The sequence below is a fragment of the Pieris napi genome, chromosome 5 (genome assembly GCF_905475465.1).
Source record: "Pieris napi chromosome 5, ilPieNapi1.2, whole genome shotgun sequence".
NCBI classification, from domain to species: domain Eukaryota; kingdom Metazoa; phylum Arthropoda; class Insecta; order Lepidoptera; family Pieridae; genus Pieris; species Pieris napi.
In genome coordinates this window covers 1311207-1331535 of record NC_062238.1, presented here as the reverse complement: position 1 = coordinate 1331535, position 20329 = coordinate 1311207, and the positions used below count along the sequence as shown (strand labels likewise).

Sequence of the window (20329 nt, the reverse complement as noted above, 5' to 3'; positions counted from 1 at the left end):
TTGATTTTTTATTGTGATCCTAAACACCATGTAGAAAAAATAGTAAGGTTTTTTTTGTAACACAACCTTAAACAAGAGGTTGTCCTTAAGAATAGCATGTTTATAATTGGAAAATGTCCAGGAGTTGATTTTCATAATAATTTTAATTAAAAAAAAATATTTTAAGAGACGAGCTAAAGAAGTCATAAGCATATATTTTTACTAAAACTAAATACCAACCCTCCTAACAGTTAAATTTATAATTCTTAACCCTTTACTTCATTTTGGTACAAATATGATCCACACCGTTCTTTGATCAGTATTTCCTAGTCGTATAAATAAATCTTCGTTTTCTGCAAGAAGGATCATAAACGGTACGTTCGATTCTATACTTAATACTAAGAACACCATTTCTGGGTGAATAGCTGCGCTAAAAATTAGTTGCAAGTTAGAAGGACATATTTCGACCGGTGCCCCGCGTGAATGTGTTTTTCAAAATTAGTTTAAAAATAGTTACCATCGCAATTTCTATTAGTAAAAATACGTAACGTTGCTAAAATATTGCAAGTCATCTGGACAAGGTAAGGTTTTCTGTTTTTTTATGGTTTTACTCTGTGAAAATGTTATTTTTAAGTCTAGACTAAATATGAGGAAACATGCAGAAATGTTCCTTTTTACTGTTGGTTTATATTTGGTACATCGTGCATTAACGTCATACTTGCGGACTGTGGTTTTTATTTTAATGTAAGGGAGTGGGTTCGATTCTCGCATGAAAAACATTTTTAATAATTAAAGAGATAGAAAATTTATTTTTAACATCAATAAATGATTTAGGCTGAATGCAATTTACATGAACAACAACCCATTCGGATGGAATACTAAGAGACCCAGTTGAAATACGCCCCGAAAAGCTAATGTTAGCTACCAGTGTGGATATAGAACAGTTTGTTGGTATATGCCTGATGATGTCCACTATTCAGCTGCCTTCGACCAGAGACTACTGGAGTTCGTTATTAGGACACCCTAAAGTGAATTCGTTTATGTCCTGTAATCGCTTTGAAGAAACTAAACGTTTCTTACATTTCAATGATAACTCAACCCAAATTCCCAAAGGTCAGGTTGGCTATGATCCTCTCCATAAACTCAGGCGATTTCTTGTCCAACTTAGGGAACGACTATTGACAGTTCCGAAAGAGGAATATATGGCCGTCGACGAAAAGATAATACCTACTAAAAGCAGGTCTACAATGAAGCAGTACCACTCAAAAAAGCCACATAAGGGATACAAGAACTTTGTCTTGAGCGGCAGTTCTGGTTTTGAGCTATACACAGGTGCTCATGTTTCTGAAACGGTAGATGGCAATTTGCCGAACATCAGCAGTTCAAGCAATGATGTCGTCCGGCTTGCAAGAACCATTTGATAATACATCACTGCCACTTTTCACTTCCTTTCAAGATGCACTTCTTGGTTATTACAGGATCCAGATCAGATCACACAAATTTTATCACCGCATATTCTTTTATATTTTAGATATGACGACAGTCAATGCTTGGCTTTTAAATAGACGCAGAAATGCTGATGCATGGTTGCCCCCCTTAATTTCAAAGTAGCTGTGGCAAAGCCCTCACTATGACCAATAAACCCAGCGCAGTCGCCCAACGCGGACGGCCATCCTCCAATCTTATCGAAAATACAATTCAAGAGAAGTCCAGAGGAGCTATTGCAATAGTGCCATCTCGGGATATTCGTCTTGCCCAGAAGAGATCCAGCGTCTGGTCATACAGGCAGCGTTGCAAAGTGCCTGAGTGCAATGGATGATCTGAATAGATCCCACGTGTTATGCAGGAAATGTCAAGTCAACTTATGCTTGAATGAGAAGAGGAATTGTTTCCTGCTGTTTTATACTACTTAATACTTTTTTTTGCAATTTCTGCTCATTGTGCCACATTTAAACCAAAGTGGAAAACCTGATTTTCTTACGTATTTTTTAATAAATTGTAATTTGATAAAATACATGTCTTTTTATTTCTTTTTTTTACGTAACATATATTTTTTTGGCTTGAAAACAAAAAATCATGCAGTAAAGGGTTAAGTATTTATCTTTCATTACAATATTAAATCAGTATTTGATGTTTTGGACAAACTATATTATTGTACCTACATTTATCTCATGTAATTTCCAAAATAAACATAAAAAGAAGTAGAAGCAATATATTTGGTATTATTATACTTAAGATATTTTTTGGATATAGCATTGTGTGTACAAAATTTTATATTAGAAATATAAAAAGTTATTTGAATAAAGTTAGTTCTCTTAAAAAGAATCAATTGAACTTTAAAATTTGTTCAAAACAATTCTTTTTCAAATAATACAGCATTGGTCACATTAACTATTTATTAAATAAACAATCTAAAGCATGATTCACTGTATAATAAGGAAAACTTTAATACTTGGGAGCGGGCGAATGCTCCTTGCTGTAGTCAATGTTGGGTGAGTAGAACTGAAACAAATTGTTACATACAAATATTGACTATTTAGTGAAAATCTTCATAATATTTAATATTATTATTCTACAATAAAACAGAAAAATGAAAGGTTGTAATTATTTTGGTGGATGACCAACAAATTAATTTTAAAATTACTCTTTATTTAACAAAACATTTGTTTTATTTTTCCATTTCTGAGTAATCTAATGTCAAAAATGTTTTGTTTATTTTTTTGTTATTTTTGTCACAAAAATTCAGTAAAAATTAAATATTTATACCTTGTATTGCCTGTTTCTGTACTCTTCCCAGGGTTCTGGGTTGGTGCGCTTGTTCCATGAGACATCTGGATTACGTGTTGCAAGTCTCAGTATATAGAACATTGATGCACCACATCCCAATCCCACACACACAAACAAGGGGATAAGCTGAAAGTTATCAACATGTATATGTTAGTTGTATTTTTAGTTTGATTATTTCCAGAACATACTTGTTTTGATTGTTCTACTATGGAGATGATTTGATTTTTCCTATTACATTTCCAGGTTAAGTGCAACATCACTTAATTAATTTAGAAAAATTTGATAAGAAATGATTTGAAAAGTAACCATTGTATTTATCAGAAACAGAGAGACAGACAGAGATATAATGTGTATTCAGCTCTTAAGCTGGCAAATCTTGTCTATATTTTATACTTTATGTTCTGGTAGACAAAAATAATCATTATATCTTATCAGTCTTGCAGAATTAATGTTTAATTAAGTTTTTTTTTTGAAACTATCATTGTTATTTAAATATAAAAAATAAGAATTGTTCAGATATAGCAAAGAGTTTCATTACATCAGAAAATTACATAGTATTTTGTTAATAAAATCACCAAATGATAACAATAGAAAAGAGAGAGGTTAGTTATGTAATTCTTCAATCAATATTAAAAACAATTACTCACAGCCTTGTGTTTCTTCAAACTTTGAATACTTAATCCCTGCATTTTGAAATAGGCTACTGCAACTTCAGTTTAACGTAATTTACCAGAGCTTGAGAGAAACTGCGCATATAATAAGAAATGAAAAACGTATCTTTTACAAAAGTATTGATTAATAATGAGTAATGACCGAAATGACAATTGACAACTGACACCTCAAGTTACTAGTCAACCAGCAGTTCTTACAGATCGACTCATCTTTATAATACCTCTTACAAAATTGTCTTAACACTATTAGTATTAATTAGTTTACAGTTTCAACTTTCAACAGTTTTATAATATTTATTTAAAAAAACATCAATAATAATTAAATAAACTTACTTAATAATAAAGTTATGGATTATTTATATTTGGTTCCGTATATATGGGATTTCCACCGTCAAATTACAGAAGAGATCTTTCCGATTCTAAAATACAAAAATACAACAGACTGAATAGTAAAAATTTCTGAACTTAACTGAATTTAACATTTATATACGAACCACACATATGACACAAGTTAAGTTCATTGATGATATTTTGAACGCTTAAAAGCTTCTAGCATCAGCATATGATAGATGACCTTTCGACCACAAAGCAAAATTACAAAAAATAATATATGTGTATTCTTATATAATTATTGAAATACCGATTATGGAACTGTTATATATTTAATACCCTAGAAATAACCCTATTTCAACCTTTATTTTAGCAAGCTTGTATTTTCCTAGCATTATCTTTCAGCCGTTAGTCAGATCCATTCTACGATTCAAACCGAGACTGAGCAGTTGCCTTTCTAAAATCTATATTTCTAAATAAATCCTTTATGTCATTGATATACAAAAAACCCAAGATGCACAATCAACGTCTAAAAAACGTCCTCAAAAAATGAGCGCAACATTCTAAATTGTGCGCTCATTTCAAATAGTCTCGCGTATAATAAGTGGAGTCGATGTTATTTATTTGTATTTATTTTTTTTAAATAAATTTATGTACTACTTGTATGTACTTTTTTGTGTGTAGCTTTTGACAAATATATGTACGCTATATAAAGTGTAGGTCAGGAGGTAGGCAATTTAACATTTTTTTTTAATTTAAAGAAAAAACTTTTTAACCGGATTAAAGTTATGTATTATTATAAATTTACAACTATTTAACATCCAACACCTTTTGTCTTCAGTCACCGTGACCACGCACGCTGTAAAGCACCCGAAAAGTCGGATAAATTTAAAATTATGTTAAATAGTTGTAAATAAAAAAGTCATGTTCGACTCCACTCAATACCTTGTCCTACCGACCACGGTCGGTCGTAAAATTTTATTGCTTTAAGTACGTATATGTCACCGTAAAATTGTAAAAACCGTTAGATTGTAATATATCTCGCGAGATTATAAACTGTCGAAAGATTGTGAATCTTAACGAACTGCTTTCAAATTAACGTATTATTATTCGGTAGTTATATGAAATTGTTGGGAAGTAAAATTAATCTGTAATTGACCAAAGAAGTTTGAATGATAACTAAGTTAGTGTAGTACAATCTACCGAATAATAATACGTTAAATTGTAAGCAGTACGCTGAGGTTCACAATCTTTCGACAGTTTATAATCTCGCGAGATAGATTACAATCTAACGGTGTTTACAATTTTACGTTAACATATACACTGCGTTGTAATAACAACTTTAAGCAATTCGCGTAAGGTTGATATTGCAATAATATATGCTTGTAACATATACTGTTATAGAAAGGGACAGAAATAGTGTTTCGGGACACTTTCGAGCGTTACTTTTATTCGAGACTGTGCATCTTGGGTTTTTTGTATATTAATGCTTTGTGTAAAATAAATTCTTTTTTTAAAACTCGAAATCCGGGACATCGTATAACAGAACGTTTAGGCTGCTGCCTCGAATTTTGAGGGCAGCGGGGCGGCGGCGGCCGCGGCGCGGGAGCGGCAGGATATTATGCGTAAAATCAAATGGACCGGTTCTCGAAAACAGCGGCGTGGCAGCGGCGCGGGGGCGGGTAACGAGCGGTGCAATCCAGTCAAGCGGTGACCGCCCGTGTTGGGCGTATGCATTGTAGTATAGTGCTGTACCTATTTTTTGTGACGTATCAAAATGACCTCGGACGTGCAAGAGCAAATTATTTCAGCAATCTTTGAAAGGAGACCCATATGGAACTATATTTTTGCATATAACATATTTTTGCCCACATTAAATCGAGCGTTAGGAATAAATTTGAATCAAAAAGATGTTGTCGCCGTTTTTTAGACATTTCGTTCGCGAATAAAAACAAATATCTCGACTACACAACCACGAACACAACACTACACCGCTATAGTGCCGCGCGATCTGCCCGCTGGTTTGGAGAACATGTATGCGTTGGCCGCCTCGCTCCCGCTGCCCGCGAAATTCGAGGCAGCAGCCTTAGAGCCAAATAGCTAGCCTGGACGACTCTTATTTTTTCAGGTTCTTGCTGACTACTTAATATTATACTCTTTGATTACCAACATTGTTGATTGTAACATATATTTTAGTCTTTGGTTTAGACTTTAGAACTCTGGACTCTCTGGAGTCTGGACTATGGTGTAGTCTGTGAACTACTAAATACTTATGGTTTTCTTTTATTTTAATATCTTGAAATCACACTAAAAACTAAATATAAATTTTATCAAATAGTAAATACTTATGAAACAAGTATCAAGACCATTGGTGCTATTTATAGTTTATTAAGTGAACGTACATGTATAATAATTAAACTACGGGGTTCAAAAATATTAAGGAACATAATGAGTTTTTTATTGTAAGTATATATTTATTTTAGTATCTTCATATATCATAACGCTAGGTAATTTTTACCAACAAAAACGATGGATACAATGAAATATTAATGCTCCATTCTGTGTCACAATTAAATTACGGATTTTACATGACCCTTAATGTTTTCGTTTCAGCGGTAGCCGGTCTAATAAGACATTTAAACCCAAAAAGAACATCCCCGAGGGCACACATCAATATGACTTAATGCGACATGCGGCCGCCACTCTAGGGTCTGGAAATTTGCGGCTAGCTGTTATGCTACCAGAAGGCGAGGACCTCAATGAGTGGGTCGCAGTTAACAGTGAGATATATATTACACCCAATTATTACTTCAAATCTTGCCAACCTAATTTCCATTATATCAATGTTCCGTTTCATAATTTTGTATGTGTCATGTGTGACAAAAGTGATAGGAAATATGTAACAGGAAACTGGTATTGAATATTGTTTCCATGTGTGTAGCTACAAATAAAGTAGAATGATGATTGCATTGTGAAACAAATATAGTCTTGACTGACTATTACTACTCATTCATATTATTATCATACATACATGTGTATAAATTTCCAATAATTAAGTGATGTCTTAAGTATTAGTTTATTTCTACTAATAGTATATTACTCTGAATAAAATCTGGTTAAATTACCTGCCAAGACTTGTAATAATAATGTTTCAGCTGTGGATTTTTTTAATCAAATAAATATGCTATATGGAACAATAACGGAGTTCTGTACTGAAGAATCCTGTGCAGTAATGTCAGCGGGGCCAAAATATGAATACCATTGGGCAGATGGTCACACTGTGAAAAAGCCCATTAAGTGTTCTGCACCTAAGTACATTGACTACCTCATGACCTGGGCACAAGATCAACTTGATGATGAAACATTGTTCCCATCTAAAATAGGTAATTCATAATATACTTAACTATATTATGATAATACATAACTTCTTACACTAGTAAATGAATATAAAAATATTATATTATCTAAATCTATTTTTGTAAATAACAAATTGGTGTGTGTAATAACAAATTTATAAAATCCGTTATATGTATTTTATATTGATTGCAAGTTTGTTTTTTCACAGGTGTGCCATTTCCTAAGAACTTTCTGTCAATGGCAAAAACGATCCTGAAGCGTTTGTTTCGCGTGTACGCCCATATCTACCACCAGCACTTTCCACAAGTTGTGCAGCTAGGTGAAGAGGCTCATCTTAACACTTCCTTTAAGCACTTCATTTTCTTTGTTCAGGTTAGGCGTTTACACTACTTATAATGTAATTGACAATGGAGTAGGGCTCCTAATTCAAAATCTTTTATATATTGGACTCACCTGGTTAACCATAATATGTATAGAAACTGTACAAGTCATAAATTATGGGTAACCCCAATGCAGCAACTATTTACATGTATATTATGTATATAGATTATTCTTGTCTTGTAATATTTTGTTACATAATCAACAAAAATATTTAGAAGGTTTAGAGGTGCCTTAGCTCTAACAAGGGATCTCTTTCAGGCAACCAGGGACTGAGAAACTACTACATAAACATAATTGTTTAAACAATAAAGACAGAAGGATTTATGAATTACATCCTTTTAAAACTGGTTAGACTGAAACTATAAATATTGTATATACTATATATTATAGTTTCCAAAACAAAATTACAATGAAGTTGTAGAATACATATTATGTTTATAGGAATTCAATCTAATTGAGCGGCGTGAGCTGGCACCCCTGCAGGAACTCATTGAAAAGCTTACGGCCAAGGACACTCGATGAACCCCTAAAGGACACTAAATCATCAACATAACACCACCATTTGTAACACACTTAGCAACGAAGTATTTTTGTCACATAATTATAAATGATTTTTTTTACATTTAAATAATCTTACAAGACCTAGTTTGTCTTTGTGGTGTAAATGACGGATGAGGTATCTTCATTTACAAGTACTGTGCAATATGTTGCTACAGAATAGCAAAGACTATAAATTAAATTTGAAATCATTATCAAATTCTTAGGAGTATGTGACAAATTTTTGACCAAAATGATCTGATGACTAATTTTTGTTATGTATTATAAGATTTGAACTAATTTTATATTTTTTACATAGGAGTATTATGTACCATATGTAAAAAAAACGGTCAATTTTGTATAAATCAGATGGCTACAATCTATGTAAAATTATGAATAATCAATTTTACTGTGCAAGTTTCAATGAAGTAGAGACATCCAGGATGACACTGCCTTCTCTGACTAGATTAGAAATAGAAACCTATTTATATTGAAAGATGATTTAGATTTGATACACATAATAAATGTAAGACTGTTTGAATTACTAGGCATAGTCCAGGAACAGGTCTTAATTAAAATACTCAAATATGAATTTTAGGTTTGTGTAGTTGAATTGGAATCAGCTACTAAGTACTCCTAATTTTGACTGTTTTGTATATAAAATTTGATGAAATTGGCAAACATTAATTAATTATTACAGATTCTACTTTAATGGTACTATAATAAATAGAAACGATATAATTTTGATATGAATGAATTCAGTCATTTATGGATTGGTTTGCGCTTAAAAAAGGGCCATACATTAAACAAGACCAGTCAAACCCTTTTCTTACGGATTTCGACTTGGATTCATTAGACGGCCCTCTAAAAGTTTGACACATTACAATAATTCTCAAGACAAAATTTATTTGATACTTGCTGTACATTGTGCCTAGTATGAATTTGTGCATTGGCCTCAATAAAAACGCTTAGTTTAAGTTCCTTATTTATTTATTGTATCAGTTGTGATCACTTGAGTGCAATTGCATTCGAATTATACTTAATTTTTTGTAAAGAGCTATTTAATTAACAAAATAATATCTAAGTAAAATGTGTTTCATTTGCACCTCTCTTTAATCATTTATTATTTTGACGCCATAAGGTACCAATAACATATATATTATTCCATCATATTGCAGTGCAAAAAGACAAAACAAGTAAAATGAATTTAGATTGCAAAGGCTCAGAAAGATTAAACAATTTAGATTTAAGTACATTGAAATCATGATATTTATTGACTGAAAGCACCCTCAGCTAGGTTGCAAGATAATACATAAAATTAAATGATATGCATTTTAAATACTTGCAAAAGAAGTTTCTGTTTACAAATGATTTTAGGATTGAACATCTCTTCAAATTCAAAATCAGAGAAATTTATACATAAGAGATAAATTAATGTTGAACACATTATTTTAACCTAAGCAAATCAAACTATAGGAAGTAAACTATAAAAATATTTACTCATAAAACAAGTTTGTATAAAATTACCATTTGTAAGTTTCCTTCTAGAGTCTATGAGGATAAGATGGGTAGTATGTACTAACCCTTTAACCAGTCCCCTTATTCAAAAAATCTATGTCAATCTACACTGTTTTAACTAAAATACTCTTTGTGTAAATGCATATATGCTATGATAAGAAGAATGTTTAGCTCTTAATATGACTTTGCTTTTATGAATTACTAAGAATCAACTTAAATTCTTAGACTCAGAAATAAGTTAATTTGTGAACCAATCTATGTGTCAATGTAGTGATGTTTAATCTTAGCCTGAAACTTATTAAAGTACAAATAGTATTTTTTACATTTCGAAGTTTTTGAAAGAAATTGTTTTTGTAAATACACACAGCCGTAGATCCTATGAGGACGAGATGGGCGGCGGTGGAGGTGGAGGGGCCAAAAATGGGGGCGGTGGAGCGGCCCAGGGCGGGGGTGGAAACCCACCACGCCAGGTGGGACCTCCTACCATACCTGTAAGGAAACAATGTATTTAAACACCTTATAAGAACGATTTTTACCATTACGCCATGCTAAATAAATTGTCGCCACGGGAGCGTGTAGTAAGTATAGTGCAAATAACTTTTGAGTGAAACGTTTAAGCGTAACAAATAGTATTAATTTGCATTATAAGTTAGCGTGAGGCAGTTGTGTAACAATGATGATATAAGATCACACTTAAATTTTCTATAAATTTAATTGTTAAAGATATTAATAGTTAAGAGTTTTTAGTAATAAACTGCTTTAACAGTCAATAATGATAAATTGTAGTAAGGTGTATTTTTTTATACACATATATTTTTTTTGTATTGTTTTCTATTTTACTACTAAGGTAAATACAACATATATTACTTGTCTTTAATTTCACATACATGTTGATTTGGTGATTATGGAAACGATATTAAGAGTTGGTAACTATCTAAAATCTATTGTGATGAACTATTGAACTAAATGAACTATTAAAATATGAAAAGTGTGAACTTACCAGGTGGCGGCGGCGGCATAGCACCAGGACCTGATCCATCACCCTGAAAAGCAAAAGGATAATTACTTTATACTGTTACAGTTTCCGCCAACAGCTTCGTCCGCGTGCAATCATTAAAATACAAGATAGAAAAGTGGCAGGTATCATTTTGCATTTAATAACTTTATGTGTATTTTTCCAAGCTATAAATAAATGATATATTACCTGCCCGTGATGCGGTGGCGGCGGGAAGGCAGGCGGCGGCGGCGCACTTCCCGGCGGAGGTGGCTGACTACCTGCACCTGCGACGATTAGAACACGTCTTAAGTTATGTATGAAATTTGAAATGTGAATTGTGCGAAAACGACTTAAATGTGTCCGCTTTGGCTCGTTACGGGGCTTGAAGAAATAAAAGTTTAAATATCTTACCGAGCCAAGGCGCGTGATGCGGCGGCGGCGGATGCGGTGGAAACATGCCTGTAATTTGATAAAAGTTATATTTAATGCCTTTTATTTAAGAAAATAAAGAGCCAAATACAGTTAATGTAAATGGCAGGTCAGACAATGTAACTTCAGAAAAAGAGTTTTAAAAAATAAATTATATTATGTAAAGTTATTTTCGTTCATTTCATTCAAGTCACTTAAATCATTAAACTAAAAATTCAAATTACATTCTTTTAACTAAAGTATCTTTCTGAGAAATTGTGTGAAGGCTGTGGTGTATGCTAATATTGAAATGCTTTTACCTGGCGGTGGTGGCATAATCGCTCGAGGCGGGTGAGAAGGCGACTGCTGGAAGAGCGTGGGCTGAGCGTTCGGTCGACGTCCCCCGCCCATATGAGGCGGCGGCGGTGCCTCACCCAGCTCGGCCATCAGCGAGAGGTACTCCTCGTCGATCTTGGCCCGAGCCGCAGGCGGCGGCGCTTGGCCCGGCCGCTTCGCGCGACAATCTCGGGCAATATGGCCGGCGCCGCCGCACGACGAGCACACGATCGCGCCCGTCACGTTGGGCTTGTCCGGACAGAGCCAGGTTTTGTGGTCCACGGCGGAGCAGTTGGCGCAGCGGGGGCCGTCACTCTCGCGTAGAGTGCCGTTGAGCTGGGCCAGTTCGCGCAGTTGCATGCGTCGCAAATCGTTTTGCCCCTCTGGGACTTCGACTCCCTGGCGAATGACTTCTTTTATCTTGTCGACGGCGCGTTTGACCGCGTCGGCGGCGGTCGCCGTGATGTACGCGTGTAAGGGCTCGTCTTCCCCGGGAAGCGGCTGCCCGTCCTTTCGTCCCACTTTGCCTTCCTTCACGGAGCCCTTTCCCCGGATGATTATCTTCGCGCCCGTCTCCTTCTCCATCGCTATTCGTGAGATGATATATTGATTAAGTTATAAAAATTTACTATTTATGAACCATCAAATAAAAATTTGGGTCTATGTAAAAAACGTCTGGGACTAAAGTTAAGGATATAATCCTTAAATCCGTTTAAATCCGCAGTACAGCGATACACAAGGAAGGAAAATAAGCTATGAGACTATAAATTACCTTTTAGTGTATTTCCTCTCGGGCCAATAAGTAATCCGACAAAGTTGATGTCAGGGTGCTCTTCTTGAGGGATCATCACTTTGTCGTGCACGCGAATTATGGGCGGTCTGAAATTACAAATATTATAACCAAAAGAAAAATGGCACAGACTGATTCCTAAAACAATGATTTCTATATTAAGTACCCTAAACCTAATAAAGTAAACATGTCTGAATTATGTTTGGTTATCTAGCTCCTTTCTTATTACCAGTTTTGATACATATTGTGAGATATATTAATTGTTTATATTACCATTCCCAGAACTTGAATGTTGCAGAAATGCAGAGAGCATTTGACAGGTTCACATTTATAGAAAAATAAAAAAATATGAGTATTGTATTAGGAAATTCAATCATATATTTCTTTTAAGTATTTGTTTTTTTATTTCATTTATTTCAGCATGAACATATATTTATTTTTCCAGGTATTTTTTGCTTTTTCTAAGAACGTAACAAAACTTACGTTTATTTATTATATATAAATTAATAAATTAATTACATTAAAATCGATACTTATATCAAATTGGAGCTAAATGATATCTGATTAAATGAATACAATATCTTAGTAGTAACATAACTATTTGTGTAAATATAGCATAACAGTACAAAAGCCTGAGCCAAAACGAAAATTTGAAGGATTTTTTAGCACTTGACATCACCTTGAAGCAGTTGTAAGAGAAAAGTGGGGTAAACTGTACTCACTTATAATCTGGAGGCGGCTTGAACTCAGGGTTGATTTGGTTCATGCGAGTGACCAATCTATGCCTCTCCTCTTCCAACTTGCGTCGAGTGCGGTACTCTCTTGTGTTCAGCCGTTTGCCATCCGTCGAGTAGATCGGCTCAGGCGACGGAGACCTGCGTATATGTAACTGGCATAACGACAAAATATAAAAGAACACTATTATTGTTATATAAAATTAAATAAATTTGATTTATTCATCCAACAATACATATCTTAATTAGGTAAAGGGTTGAAAAAACTCCCATTTGCGAGTCGGTATAGACAATAATTAAGCCTGTACATATTTCAAAGATACCAATATGTAATATTTGCTTATTAGCTAAATTTTAATTGTAAGTTATTTTATATAGAACGTGCGATGCCACGGTCTCGTCTAGTCTAGATCAACCTAACGCCCTGCGAAAAAATAATTCAATTAAATGCTGAAATAATAATTTATTCATTATTAGAGCTGAAAATCATGGTTATTAAAAACCTGAAATATTATTAGTTTAATTGAATTATTAGCATTGCGGACGGTTCGCACCCTGCAAATATGAAAAACTTTCAATTAGTGTATAGTGTACGCGTGTGTGTGTAGTGTATACATGTATATGGTAAAAGTGTTTGTGTGTTGTGTCCGTGAATGTGTGCGATACTCAGCGCGGTCCAGGCGAGCGGCAGTACCTCTCTTCGACGTTGTGCGGGATGCCGAGGTCTCCTGAGCGCAGCTTGCGGGACACCTCTTCGATCTGCAGCTGAACTGCAAGGGAACCCGTTAGCCGCGCGGCCACAAACACCAAATTAGAATAATTACCTTTCACGCATCCTAACAACCCCACTCTCCCCTCTAAGTTTACCATCTCCACACCTATCCACTCATGTTAAAGCCTTAAAATGCTTTACTTAAATTTATCTAAAAGAGATTATTATTCACAGCTAATCAGTTTTTGTTCTCTGTCAAAGAATTACTTATTCAAGCTAACACACAAAAACATTTATAATAAAAATATAGTAACACTGAAAATTTATGATAAATTTAAATGTGATAAGCTGAAAATTAAAAAATTTAACGTCATTAGACATAAATAAAGGATCACAAGTAATCACTTCATTTCTATCAGTATAATTTTAATCAGAGTGAAAAAAATTGTTTAGTTTAATATTTCACATAATAATTATGGATTCAAGTGATTGCTTGAATTTGTAAAATCTTACTTTGGCAAATTAAAAGTGAAGGTATCACTTTTAAAATAAGTAAATCTTAAATAAGTAGAATAATAAACTGAATTATATCCAGGAGATACAAATATTTACTTTAAATACCCATAAATTCTCAGATAATTTGTCAAAGCATATAAAAATGTATTATCAAATATAAATAACCAGCAATACAGCTTCACCAAGACGACTTTGCAAAGGTGTCAAATAGATAAGGTGTGTAACTGACTAAATTTCAAATAATTAATTAATTTCAATGTCAATAATGTTACAAGCTTTTAAAAATTAAGGATCAATATAGAGATCAAGATCCTGTTTGTCAGCATACAGATTATTAAAAATGCAACTACTCACGTAGATATTGCTCCTCCTGTTCCTTCGTGAGTGTCGAGGGTAATACAGTTGGCAACCCTGGGATAAAGGTCTTGTCATGCTCGGAACCCATCCATCGGGTGCGCCGCCGTCTCGCCCGCCTTTCTGCTGCCGTTTCGCCCTCAGGGCCTATGTCCAAGTCATCTATTAATAACTTGATTTCAGATAGGTGACATTGGATACACAAAATAAATTGGATTATTTTAGTTAAAAAAATTTATCATGAATCTTTGCTTTCATGCCCAAACTTAATAAGTATTAAATCTCTCCCTCTGATAAGCTACTTGCCAATTAAGTAAAATATATGTAGATATTTGCACATTGAAGAATTTCTTACCAAGGCCATCATCCTTGTCATCATCTGGGTGATGATCCAGGGGCAGCTTGTCTCTGTACCGGGATTCTGTTCTTGCCTGAAGCTGATCTAGCTTTTGCTGCACCGAGGTGGGTGGTGGAATGGCAGTAGCAGCAGATAGGGCTGCAGCCGCCGCCGCCGCCGGCTGCACCGGTGCCGCCATTCGCCGCTGCGCCACAAACGTCTGTTACACCAACACGCCGCCAAGAGATTAGTACAATAATTAACCAATTGCTTATTGCAAATAGTTCTATTAACTGTTTTTTACTAAAGTATCAAATCAAATACATCTCTACTCGATTTGATACAATTTTAACTATGTCAAGATATAAATATATCTTACTGCAAATTTAATTTAATAATACAAAAAAAGGAAATCACACTATTAATATCAAAGTATTAAGACAAATTATGATTTACCTGTAGTTCAATTGAATTATGCTGAAAATATTAACAAGCCGTGAAATGAGTTACGTTCACCATGCACTACCAATTCCATTAAGCATTATAATATGAATAACAATTTTATGATTTATTAGATATTATGTGTGCAATATTATCTATAGTATACCATTTCCACACATAATTTGATATTTATCTATATATTATTGTTAATCACCCACCTCCATGCAGGCTGTAAAGCTGAAATCTTGTTTGATTAAGCACCAATCAAACTGTATTTAAGGTTATTATTTTAAGCTTAAAAACAATGTCCTTCATTCATGTGTGTTACCTGTGCAACAGCTGCAGCCGCCAAAATAGCAGCCTGAGTGGCTGGGTTTACGTTACTGCTAGTGGTGACTTGCCGAGACATTGCTTTGGTTGTGGTGCCAACCATCTGGTCCAGTAAAGCAATAGTGCCATCTCTGCTAGATGATAAAGTTTAAGAATGAGTTTTAGCAAAGGACCTTAATGGCTACGACAAATAATTAGTTATTGTAAATAAGTGATAATTAGTTATTGTATATAAGTGACAGAGATTTACCTATCTTTAGATTTTTTGCCCCGACTGCGACTTCGAGAGCGACTCCTGCTTCGTTTCTTTTCTCTGTGCCTTTCCCGGCTCCGACTTCTATCGCGCTCCTTACTTCTCCTGTAATAAAGTTAGTTAGATTAAACTGATGTTTAACTATAGTTTGAACGTGAAGTAGCAGGCGAATAGAGCAGTAACAGTGAAACGTACCTTTTATTACGATGCCTGTCGCGGTCACGGTCGCGATCACGATCCCTGTCCCGATCACGATCGCGATGTCGGTCGCGGTCTCTATCACGGTCGCGATCCCGATCCCTGTCCTTTTCACGATCCCGTTCCCTACCCTTTTCTCTTTCTTTATGCCGTTCCCGATCTCGAGATCTGGATCGACTTCTATGTCTTGAACTCATATTTTTTTTAATAAACGGTGTACCACAAGGTTATACGAAATAATAATTCAATTATTATTAAACTAAGAATAACCTATAGATTACCACATTAGTAAAATTCAACACGGAACACGATACAATCAGTTTCAACATTAATTAAAAAACAAAATGGAGTTTGGACAATGGACAGTAGACTACCAGAATTCACAGATTGAAAATATGGTTTACCCTATGGCAATCACCATTGTCTGACATCCATGTATTTTATCGTTAAAAATAATCGAGCTATCTAATATAATATATCATATTTTCAATTAAGGAATTATTTACCGCGGAACGTCGGGAGTATTTTTTTAAAATTAAAGGTGGATTGAATCGGAATCACAGTCCACAGAGCACGTAGAAAATGATAGTAGCGTGTGGTTGGGAACTAATATGTATTGGTAGGCAAATATAATTTTAATAACATCATTGAATTTTAAACAATGTATTTAATTAATTAGGACATCAATGTATAGTAAAAAATTATACTTCCGAAATACAGAAATACGCTCTGCTAATTTGTAAGTTCATTAAAAAAAAATCTAAATTATTTTTCATTAATTGATAAGTAGTCGGGTTTGCCATATAGAATTTATAGCAAATGTGTTAATTAAAAATCCGCGCCAGTTTTAAAATGAAAATATATATCTACTAAGTACTAATATCGCTGTCCTTCAATGATTTGTGAAGAATTTTTATTTTGGTTAGGAGATATTATGTAAATTATACACAATTTTATATTGAATTAGGTAATTTGCCTGCTTTATTATTGGTTATTGTGTTTGGTCACAAAATATAAAAACAGAAAATTTTACGTCCAATATATTTTAAAGGTCAAAATACATTTCTTACAATTTGTAACAAGTTTCATAATACGAAATTACAAACTATTTATCATTGCTTATTCAATTTGTTACACAAACATAAAATGCTGCAAATTACAAATACAAAAGCTTAGAGCAAGTAACAAAATGTGGAGAATTGAATTATATAAACAAAATTAATGGCGGTACACCGCGTCAATTGTGTAACATTTCTCCTGAAGAACAGAGAATGTGAATCCCTTAACTTACACAATTAATTACTATTTAAATCTCCTTATTCTAAATATTCTATGGCTTATAACTAATAAGTCCAGACAATTGTGTCACTGCACTCCCCACGTCACTAATCTTAAAACTAATTTAGCCATAAAAGCCATTGCTTGGCCAAATTTACAATGATAATGATTGTTAACCCGGCGACATGTGCTTGTGATTATTATCTTCCTTGTATCTGTAACAAGCAGAGTATTGTAGATATATCAAAATTGACTTATGCAGCAACATTTTCTATGTTCATCCAGGTAACTATAGGCATCAAACACAAAAACTGTTTTGTTAAAGTAATTAAAATAAAAACAAAAATGATGTAGATGGAAACTTTAAAGTCTTTCAGCAAAACATTATATTTCTATTGATATATGCTTGGAATTTTGAATATAATTAGATATGAATACCTTCATTAGACTGGTGCTCCAGGTCCACCCTTTTTGCCAATGAGAGATTTGTGAATATGAGGAATGACACCACCTCCGGCAATGGTTGCTTTGATAAGACTGTCTAACTCCTCATCTCCTCTGATGGCCAACTGCAAATGCCGAGGTGTAATACGCTTCACTTTCAGATCCTTTGAGGCATTGCCAGCCAACTCCAACACCTACAACAGACAATAAAGATTGACTTCATAACTACAACAATAAAACTAGTGTACTCAAATGAAATTTATGTATACTCTTTTTTTATATAATAATATGTAATATATCTTAGGGCACAAAAATAAACATATTGGGTAGGATGACTATACAATTTGAATTGATAAATAAATTAAAGTAAGCATTTCATAGCAAATACACTATTTCCCGCCAAAACTCATTTCAACGTAATATTGCTCAAGATATCCAACTATTGTTTATTTATAACTTTTGAACTTAATAAATGCTTATTCTAATGAAAGCTTATGAGAAAATTTTCTAGAAAAAGCCAAACGTTTCCTAATCGAATGTAAATACGCGCAGTCGCCATATTGGTTAGGCCGTAGGCGTCACTCACCTCTGCTGTAAGATATTCTAGAATAGCTGCGGAATAAACCGCAGCCGTGGCTCCAACGCGTCCATGACTTGTAGTTCTATTTTTTAAATGCCGATGAATTCTGCCGACTGGAAACTAAAAACAAAACATTTTCAGCATTGTTGTCATCGATTTCATTGCAACTACAATCCGCCATACTGGATTGGTCATACGTACTTTTAATTTTATCAATTATGAAATACTGAAAAAATATTCTCAAAACAACTATTGGTAAAATCGTGAAATAAATAAAAATCACTATACAACATACCTGTAAACCAGCTCTTGCCGATCTTGAGACAGCTTTTGCTTTAGCTTTGCCAGAGTCTTTACCAGCTTTACCTCCAGCCTAAAAATTCAGAAAAATCCTATTAAATTTTGTCGTACGACGCTGAAACTTCACCAGTAGATGTACCACTCTATTTTCTAGTGAATCACGTTAAAAAACCAGCACTATACACACTATTTTTCACAAAATCTTGAAAACTCACCATTTTGTAACGTGTAACACACAATCACTACTACTGAGAGAAACCAACAGGAAGGCGCCAAGCCAAAATCCAAATCGACACAATAAAGATGGCAGTGCCGCGTTTATTTGATGAATTGTTGGGGTTGGCCAACCAAAATGTCTTAACGGAAATAACGTTGCAGGACAGACCAATTAGATCGTTTCGCGCGCTAAAGCTATCTTTCAAAATGGCGTGAGCAAATATGCACAGTGCTGCCAAGCCCACGGCGGTAAAACCCATTAAACTATTGTCCAATGTCCGTCATGCGTCCATTTTATAGTGTGACATTGACAATGACATACTTTTAATCTTCAGCACGCGCAGTATTGAGCATCTATAGAGTATAGTGCTTACTTTCTTTCTTTTCCCCTTGCTTGGCCTGCACGGTTTGTGCGTCAGCCATATTTATGCGTCTTAATAGTTCAGCCATTTTGTTCGAAAAAAAAAATGGTGCTTACATTGTGTGTATGTAAGCAGTGATGCCAACTTAGGGATTTTCTCCTCAAATTAAGGGAAATTCAAGATGTATTAGGGGGTTTTTAGAAGGTACATTTATTTAGGGAATATTGAGGGGACTAATGTATATTGTAAACAGAACTTTCTTTTTCGTAACAAAATGCACGATTCCATACAATTTATACTAAGCCAAATATAAACTCCAAGTTAAGACATATCAAAAAGCTATAATACTCCAACAACGAAATGTTGTATTTTAAGCAAAAGATACATTCAAGTAGCAACTTGCATGTATATTTTATGCATATTTAAAATTACCTCTCAAACCGAGTGTACAACAAAAACTTTAGGGGTTATAGATATATAGGTAAAATAGTAAAAACTAAGATCAAAGTTAAAATTCGTCTAGCGTCAGAATTGAGATACATAGTTAGTAGTGCGTTGTCTGTCCCTTCATTAGAAGACATTTTTATTATTATGGTCTGAAACTAAAATTATCGTTTAATCATTACTGACAATATACAAACACTTACTTTCTCTACATAACTACATTTATTTTGTATACATATGGAACTATAGTGTACAGTTTATGTCATTATTTTAAAACTCTTAATGATCTTTATTTCTAATCATATATAAAAAGTAGAAAGGCAGATTCCTAAAACACACGTGACATACTGATCAGTTTTTTTACAGACATAAGAAGCCTATATCTTTTATTATCATTCTTTCGAATTAAAACCAAGAACAAATGTTCGAAACATGTCATAAATTAATTAAATAGGTGACTATTGTTGCTGAGATGATGGTGAAATTTCTTCGACATTCTCTTTTTCTTAGGGCATTTTTTGAAAATATAATACTTTTGGCAATACTCATTAATAGTTAATCAGTAGCAAAAAAATGTGTTTAACTGCCTTTGCTTTTATAAATCAGTTGTGACTAGGCCAAGATGCAAACTTCGTTAGACATGCTTATTTCAAACACAATTATATTAGTATTAATTTTAAAAGATGACTGAGAAGGGTCGTTATGGACTAAAAATATTATTAATAAATAAAGAACAACA

At 33.9% G+C, this 20329-nt stretch overlaps 4 protein-coding genes across 7 annotated transcripts; 1 reads left to right on the top strand and 3 right to left on the bottom strand.

Annotated features, from left to right (window-relative positions):
* Positions 1 to 2361: 2361 nt before the first annotated feature.
* Positions 2362 to 3585, bottom strand: LOC125049526 (cytochrome c oxidase subunit NDUFA4). Its single transcript, XM_047648877.1, has 3 exons — positions 3414 to 3585; positions 2746 to 2892; positions 2362 to 2481 (listed from the first exon to the last, which is right to left on the bottom strand). The coding sequence occupies exons 1-3, from the start codon at positions 3453 to 3455 to the stop codon at positions 2425 to 2427; spliced, it is 246 nt and encodes an 81-aa protein (XP_047504833.1). The 5' UTR covers positions 3456 to 3585; the 3' UTR covers positions 2362 to 2424.
* A 2408-nt stretch (positions 3586 to 5993) lies between these two features.
* LOC125049935 (MOB kinase activator-like 1) lies at positions 5994 to 9132 on the top strand. The gene is made up of 5 exons (XM_047649478.1): positions 5994 to 6229; positions 6381 to 6547; positions 6923 to 7150; positions 7333 to 7496; positions 7947 to 9132. Exons 1-5 carry the CDS (start codon positions 6216 to 6218, stop codon positions 8025 to 8027), a joined length of 654 nt encoding a protein of 217 aa, XP_047505434.1. The 5' UTR covers positions 5994 to 6215; the 3' UTR covers positions 8028 to 9132.
* On the bottom strand, positions 9015 to 16315 carry LOC125049934 (splicing factor 1). Of its 4 annotated transcripts, none has more exons than XM_047649473.1 (13): positions 15964 to 16315; positions 15766 to 15873; positions 15514 to 15646; positions 14763 to 14964; positions 14408 to 14569; positions 13520 to 13595; positions 12814 to 12966; positions 12074 to 12180; positions 11286 to 11888; positions 10969 to 11016; positions 10765 to 10841; positions 10561 to 10603; positions 9015 to 10049 (listed from the first exon to the last, which is right to left on the bottom strand). In XM_047649473.1, the coding sequence occupies exons 1-13, from the start codon at positions 16161 to 16163 to the stop codon at positions 9937 to 9939; spliced, it is 2025 nt and encodes a 674-aa protein (XP_047505429.1). In that variant the 5' UTR covers positions 16164 to 16315; the 3' UTR covers positions 9015 to 9936. The 4 variants fall into 4 exon arrangements, with proteins under 4 accessions (XP_047505429.1, XP_047505430.1, XP_047505431.1 ...); XM_047649474.1 differs by having other exon boundaries at positions 14408 to 14554; XM_047649475.1 differs by having other exon boundaries at positions 14763 to 14949.
* A 675-nt stretch (positions 16316 to 16990) lies between these two features.
* LOC125049936 (histone H2A.V) lies at positions 16991 to 18937 on the bottom strand. The gene is made up of 5 exons (XM_047649479.1): positions 18784 to 18937; positions 18564 to 18641; positions 18275 to 18388; positions 17683 to 17882; positions 16991 to 17459 (listed from the first exon to the last, which is right to left on the bottom strand). The coding sequence occupies exons 1-4, from the start codon at positions 18784 to 18786 to the stop codon at positions 17688 to 17690; spliced, it is 390 nt and encodes a 129-aa protein (XP_047505435.1). The 5' UTR covers positions 18787 to 18937; the 3' UTR covers positions 16991 to 17459; positions 17683 to 17687.
* Between the last annotated feature and the right edge of the window lie 1392 nt (positions 18938 to 20329).

Excerpts from the sequence above, each read along its gene's own strand:
- LOC125049935 (XM_047649478.1), top strand. Across the intron at positions 7,151-7,332 it reads ATTGTTCCCATCTAAAATAG|GTGTGCCATTTCCTAAGAAC; the intron begins GTAATTCATAAT and ends GTTTTTTCACAG. Across the intron at positions 7,497-7,946 it reads ACTTCATTTTCTTTGTTCAG|GAATTCAATCTAATTGAGCG; the intron begins GTTAGGCGTTTA and ends TTATGTTTATAG.
- LOC125049934 (XM_047649473.1), bottom strand. The coding sequence starts at position 16,163 with ATGAGTTCAAGACATAGAAGTCGATCCAGATCTCGAGATCGGGAACGG. Across the intron at positions 14,965-15,513 it reads CGGCTGCAGCTGTTGCACAG|ACGTTTGTGGCGCAGCGGCG; the intron begins GTAACACACATG and ends TTGGTGTAACAG. Across the intron at positions 11,889-12,073 it reads GAGAGGAAATACACTAAAAG|CGATGGAGAAGGAGACGGGC; the intron begins GTAATTTATAGT and ends TCTCACGAATAG.
- LOC125049526 (XM_047648877.1), bottom strand. The coding sequence starts at position 3,455 with ATGCAGGGATTAAGTATTCAAAGTTTGAAGAAACACAAGGCT. Across the intron at positions 2,893-3,413 it reads GTTTGAAGAAACACAAGGCT|CTTATCCCCTTGTTTGTGTG; the intron begins GTGAGTAATTGT and ends GATAACTTTCAG. Across the intron at positions 2,482-2,745 it reads ACAGAAACAGGCAATACAAG|TTCTACTCACCCAACATTGA; the intron begins GTATAAATATTT and ends AATTTGTTTCAG.
- LOC125049936 (XM_047649479.1), bottom strand. Across the intron at positions 18,389-18,563 it reads CGGCAAGAGCTGGTTTACAG|TTTCCAGTCGGCAGAATTCA; the intron begins GTATGTTGTATA and ends TTTTGTTTTTAG. Across the intron at positions 17,883-18,274 it reads TAGAATATCTTACAGCAGAG|GTGTTGGAGTTGGCTGGCAA; the intron begins GTGAGTGACGCC and ends TGTCTGTTGTAG.